This window comes from Helianthus annuus, chromosome 12 (genome assembly GCF_002127325.2).
Source record: "Helianthus annuus cultivar XRQ/B chromosome 12, HanXRQr2.0-SUNRISE, whole genome shotgun sequence".
NCBI lineage: Eukaryota > Viridiplantae > Streptophyta > Magnoliopsida > Asterales > Asteraceae > Helianthus > Helianthus annuus.
In genome coordinates, this window is record NC_035444.2 from 62,844,856 (window position 1) to 62,850,587 (window position 5,732).

Here is a 5,732-nt window from a genome sequence, read left to right on the forward strand (position 1 = left end):
TTCTCACACTTTTAACCTTTTTTACAATAACCTTACCCATTTGCTATACGTACATATCGATTAAAGCAGTACTACCCAAACATTGTTTCGCATATAAATGCCATATTCCTGATTCAAGCACCCTAAGAACACAAAGAGAATTGCGACAAATGTAACCTCATCAGGGTTCATCTTTGCGCGTAACATTTTCTTGAAGATTGTTAATGCATCTGTAGGTTTGCCAAATTGACAAGTGGATGTGATTTGGAAAATTAAAAATGTTAAAAAATAAGGAAGTTTGAAAATATCTAGTATATGACCAAATGACTTACTGAAGGAGGTTGAAGAAAACAAAGATAAAGGTAATCTCTTAGTTTCTATGCAAAATATAACATATCTCTTAGTTTCTATGCAACCATTTTACGACGAAAAAACCGACATGATTAGTAGCCAACTTGCCAAGACCTAAACCATCACTCCTCACTCCCATGCGTGCGTGCTCATCAGGTACAAACCGCCTTTCTTGTATCCTTTTCCCAGGATCTCGTGATTCTTCTCAATGGTGACTCCCTCACTCCAAAATACAGTTGAGACTCCAGTGTAAGCAAGTTGGCCAATGGATAGTAGATTCTTATTAATTGCGGGGGTGTGAATGACATTTGGAAGAGTCAAAACATTACCCGTTGAGAGTGGAAGCACCACTGTACCGATCCCTGTCACATCAGCATGATCGTCGTTGGCCAAGCCTATTACTTCATTCTGCACCGCTTTTGTAGGCTCGGTGTCAGGTTTTATGATGCTCAACCGGAACAATCCGCCCTCGATGAATCCTTTTCCCACTATCTCATGATTCTTCTCAATGGTGGCTCCACCAGACCACAAAGTTACTTTGAATCCAATGCCAGTAAGTTTTCCGACGGACACGAGACATTTCCTGATTGCGGGGATGTGAAAAACATTTGAAAGAGTCAAAACCTTACCAGTGGTGAATCGAAGCACCACGGAACCAATCCCTGCCACATCAGCGTGTTCATCGTTGTCCAAAATCACCTCATGACCACTCCATGGATGATAGTCCACAAACATGTCCCTAGAGTTGCAAACATGCACCGTACATCTAGAAGCCAAGTACCACCCTCGACGCCTCATCTTGGATAAAACCGGGTCCTCATCAGTTATCAACCCTATTACTTCATTGTGCACCACTTTCGCAGGCTCGTTGTCAAATTTTGTGATGCTCAGCCGGAACAATCCGTCCTCGATGTATCCTCTTCCCACAACCTCATTATTCTTCTCAACGATGGCTCCACCAGACCATAAAAGTATTTTGAATCCGGTGTCAGTAAGTTTGCCGACAGACATGAGGCATTTCCTGATTGCGGGGATGTGAAAAACATTTGAAAGAGTCAAAATCTTACCAGTGGTGAATCGGAGCACCACCGAACCAATCCCTTCCACATTAACATGCTCATTGTTGTCCAAAACCACCTCATGACCAGTCCATGGATGGTAGTCCACAAACATGTCCCTTGAGTTGCAAACGTGCACCGTGCATCTAGAAGCCAAGTACCACCCTCGACGCCTCACCTTGGATAATTCTGGGTCCTCACTAGTTGTTATTAAACCTATTACTTCTTCGTGCACCACTTTCACAGGCTCGGTGTCAGATTTTACGTCTTTGCATTCAACAAAATAACCATTGTCCCCACACGCATGACACTTGCCATGTGACATGTTCATTCTTCCAATCGCCCGTTCAACCTGGTTGTAACAAAAACAAAAAAGTTAATATTTATAATGAAGATAAAACCAAAAAATAGAACAGTTACATGTAACATCAAATTAAATTTGGTTAGTGCCACTAGCATATCACGGCCATGTTCCATAACCCCCCATAACGCCGGGGGGGGGGGGGGGGGTGTTGAGGGTCGTTATAGCCTAATATAGCACTGTATACCCCCCCCCCCCCCCCCCCCCACACACACACACAAAACAAGCTATGAAAGAAAATTAATCTCGTTCTTATACATACAAGACCGACATGTATGGTAGTAATGCTCTTGCTTGCTAACTTAGCGTCGTCTTCGTCTTCATACTATCAACCCCCTTCACATGTTCTCTATGATCCTACAATAGCTACCTAGAGTATGCTCATATTCTACAATAGCCATTCCATTCTCTCATTTTTATATTTTTATCTCAAATTCTACATGTGTCATTCATGACTCATTCACCATTGTTTCAAACTTTTGAACCACATACACAATATTTATATTTATACGTTTATCTCAATCTCTTCTAGATCAACCAGAATAGCTATTTGAAGTTCATGAACTGACAATAAACATAGCTTCAAAACCGCATGATTAAAAACCCTAGGGATTATTTCTTTAAGCAATATCAGAACACAAATTTAGGAAAATCTATAGGAAACAATTGATCAACTTCAGCAAATGATCAATCTAGGTTACTAACATGTAATCAGATATGTAGGAACTACCTGTACTCGAATTATTCACAAGAACAATCCAGTCTGTGGTTCTTCGTAGCCTCTGTATGCACTCGCAATTCGATTCATGAAACCTCTAAACTCCGATAAATCAGTGCCGTTTTTCTTAAAGTCGGTTAACTTACCATTTGAATAACTCTGCTTCCACATCCCCCCTAAACAATTCCCAAGTTGTCAAGATTAGTCCCTTGTTATCTATACTATATTACTTTTATTGCTAGAAGGGTGTCGGGCGATGCAATGGGGAACACAACGATTGCTAGGGGTGTGCATAGTTTGATTATTAGCCTTAATCGAAACCGAAGTTCTTGGTTAATCTATTTTATTAATCAATTGGTTTTCAGTTAATAGGTTCGGTGTATTTGGTTAGATTGTAGGTTTGGAGTTCAGTTTGTTACTTTAGTTAATAATCAAAACCAAACTTAGGCTAATATTTTTCCTTATAAATATATGAAATGGAGGTATAAATATGAAATACATAAAATGGAGGTATAAAAGCTAGAAACATATGAACGTATAAATGGTTCGGTTAATTTTGGTTAACCAAGGGTACACAAAAACATTAACCGATTTTTAGTTAATTCGGTTTTCGGTTGATTTCAGTTAACCGTTGCGTCCATCATTGTTAATCGTTGCGACCGTTGGAGACATGGCAACGGCTGTTACACTCTCCGTCTCCAAGCTCGAACCAGAACCACCACGATACCCTAACCTTTTCCGTTGCCGGAATCATGGCGATGACTCCTTTGTTAGGACCGAGCGCACACACAAACACGAACACAACACCGAAAGCAATAAACGAACACGGGGATTTACGTGGTTCGGTCTAAACTGACCTACATCCACGGGTGACAAATAAGATATTTTATTGAGGTGTTAAACATTACAAGTACATCATAATATTTATAAAGACTGATCTAGGGTTTATCAAACTTGTTCTCCAAGTTAAGCCATGTAGGGCCCATATGGCCTACGAACCGAACAATCTCCCACTCGGAGGCCTTGAACTACTTTCTCCTGCTCTCCTAGATGTACTTCTGCAATTTGTCAACGGAAACTCTAAGCTCCACTGTTGGTGCATAATGTCTATAGCCTACGTCTACAGTCTAGGTCATGTTGATAGTTTGTAATAGGGGTCAAAAGGTCAAAATGTTAAGTTTATGTGTGTTTGTAATGATTTCGCACGAAATGACATTTGGTCATTTCGTACGAAATCAAAGTTGGTCATTTCGTGCGAAATCAGTTGCCTATATATAGGCAGTCTTGGTTTTTCATTTGGTGCAAAATCAGTTAGTGGGCAACGAAGTGCTGCCCAATTTTCACCGTGTAATCAAGTTCATTATGCACCAACATCCACCTCTAGTTGCCACCAGCCTTCTTATCAATTAACCTGAAGGCTCGTTGAAGCTACCACTGAGCTTCAACTCATCAGTCACTACTTGTGGCTCGTTCTCTGTCCCTTCCGGCTCCCACTTAAACAAACTGCCGGACTCTGAGAAAACCTGAGAACTAACACTCTCCATCATAAGCAGGTAGTTCACTGGAGACTTTCACCGCTTGAATACGAGTTCTCTTAACCCACTGTCGTCTGGGAGCTCTGACTGAAGCACTACATGTGCTCCCACTGCCACGAAAACCCTTGACTGGCTTATCTGAACCTTTTGCACGTTCAACCTGAATCAGACCTGTGACTCTGGGTTTATCAAAGCTTCATCATCTGAATGGTCTACTGCAGCGTTAACTTATTTCTTTTCATTTGGACATTGATTCCTGAAATGTCCAACCTCTTTACAGTTCCAACAGGTTACATCATTTCGAGCCCTAGACTGACTCCTCTTTCTGTTCTTACTGCCAATACCTCTGTTATTCTTTCTTCCTCTACCAACATGCATTAATTCACTTGATGACTCACCTGAACTTCTTCTTCTGACGTCTTCCCCAGAATAAGATCTCGCATCTTCGCAAACGTGAACTTACTCGTATCTGAAGAGCTCAAAACAGCAGTTACGGTTCCGGACCAACTATCGGGTAATGAGGACAATAACAGTAGGGCTTGGACCTCATCATCAAACTTGATGTTCATAGACACCAACCGAGACAAGATCGAGTTTAAGTTATTGATGTGCGTTGTAACTGAATCACCTTCCCTCATCCTAGTATTCACAAGCTGTCGGATAAGATAAACCTTGCTCGCTGTAGAAGGCTTCTCATACATGTTCGTTAATGCTGCCATCATTTCTCTAGCTAAGGTCTCCTTCTAGATATTGAATGCATCATTCTCCGATAGAGAAAGCGTTACCACTGCTCTGGCTTTCTTATCCAACCTATCCCAATCTGCTTGTGATGTTTTTTTTTTTGGTTTTTCGTCCTCGAGCACTACATCTAAGTCTTTCTGACAAAGTAGTGCTTCAACCTGCATCTTCCACCAACCAAACTTCTTCCCATCAAACTTTTCGATCTTCACATTCCTGTCTTCAGCCATTATAACACAAACACGACTAAACGAAACTGAAATCGAAAAATAATTTGAAAATCAACACCGAAACGAACAGAAACAGAAAGCATCTGATTCACGTTTCTTTGATCTTCAAACAATTGACTGAACACCAGCTAGTTAGAAACTGATCTTCAGAACGAAACCCAAAAAAAAGGATCAACGCGGCATCCCACTAATAAAATCACCCCGGCTAAACTGCCCGGTAAATGTGCCAAACAATCGACACCCAAAACAAACCTGATGCTTCCGTTTCTTTTTAATCGAGATGGCTCAATGAACAAAAAAAAGGAATTAAATTGTTTTATGTTGTTTCTTGGTCAACGAAGAACCACAACAAAACAATAAAATTGCTTTTTTTTTTCTGTGATAATATCAACCACAACAAAACAAAAACAAGGGAGCACCTTTTTTTCACTTTGCAAGACTCCAAGGCTCCTGTTTCCTTATCGCACACTTTTAAAAAAAGGGAATAAAAGAATTTTCTTTTTTTTCTTGTTTCTATCAATCGTAGATACAATAAAAAAACGACGAGATCTAGATTGATATATTTCTTTTTATATGGCCGGCTGCAAAAAAAATAACTAACCGATCTCTGATTCTTGATCGACGTTGTTGGACTTTGGCGACCGGAGCACGGCGAATGACTGGTGCGGCGGCGGAACTGCCAACGGCTACCCTTGATCGCAACTCTCTTCTCCCGATTGTTTTCCGTGTGTAACGGGCCTAAGCTCTGATACCAGCTGTTAG

General features: G+C 40.8%; 1 protein-coding gene across 1 annotated transcript; it reads right to left on the minus strand.

Moving 5' to 3' along the window:
* Window positions 1–239: 239 nt before the first annotated feature.
* Window positions 240–2,609, minus strand: LOC110895146. Its single transcript, XM_022142424.2, has 2 exons — window positions 2,480–2,609; window positions 240–1,740 (listed from the first exon to the last, which is right to left on the minus strand). Exon 2 carries the CDS (start codon window positions 1,717–1,719, stop codon window positions 460–462), a length of 1,260 nt encoding a protein of 419 aa, XP_021998116.1. The 5' UTR covers window positions 1,720–1,740; window positions 2,480–2,609; the 3' UTR covers window positions 240–459.
* Between the last annotated feature and the right edge of the window lie 3,123 nt (window positions 2,610–5,732).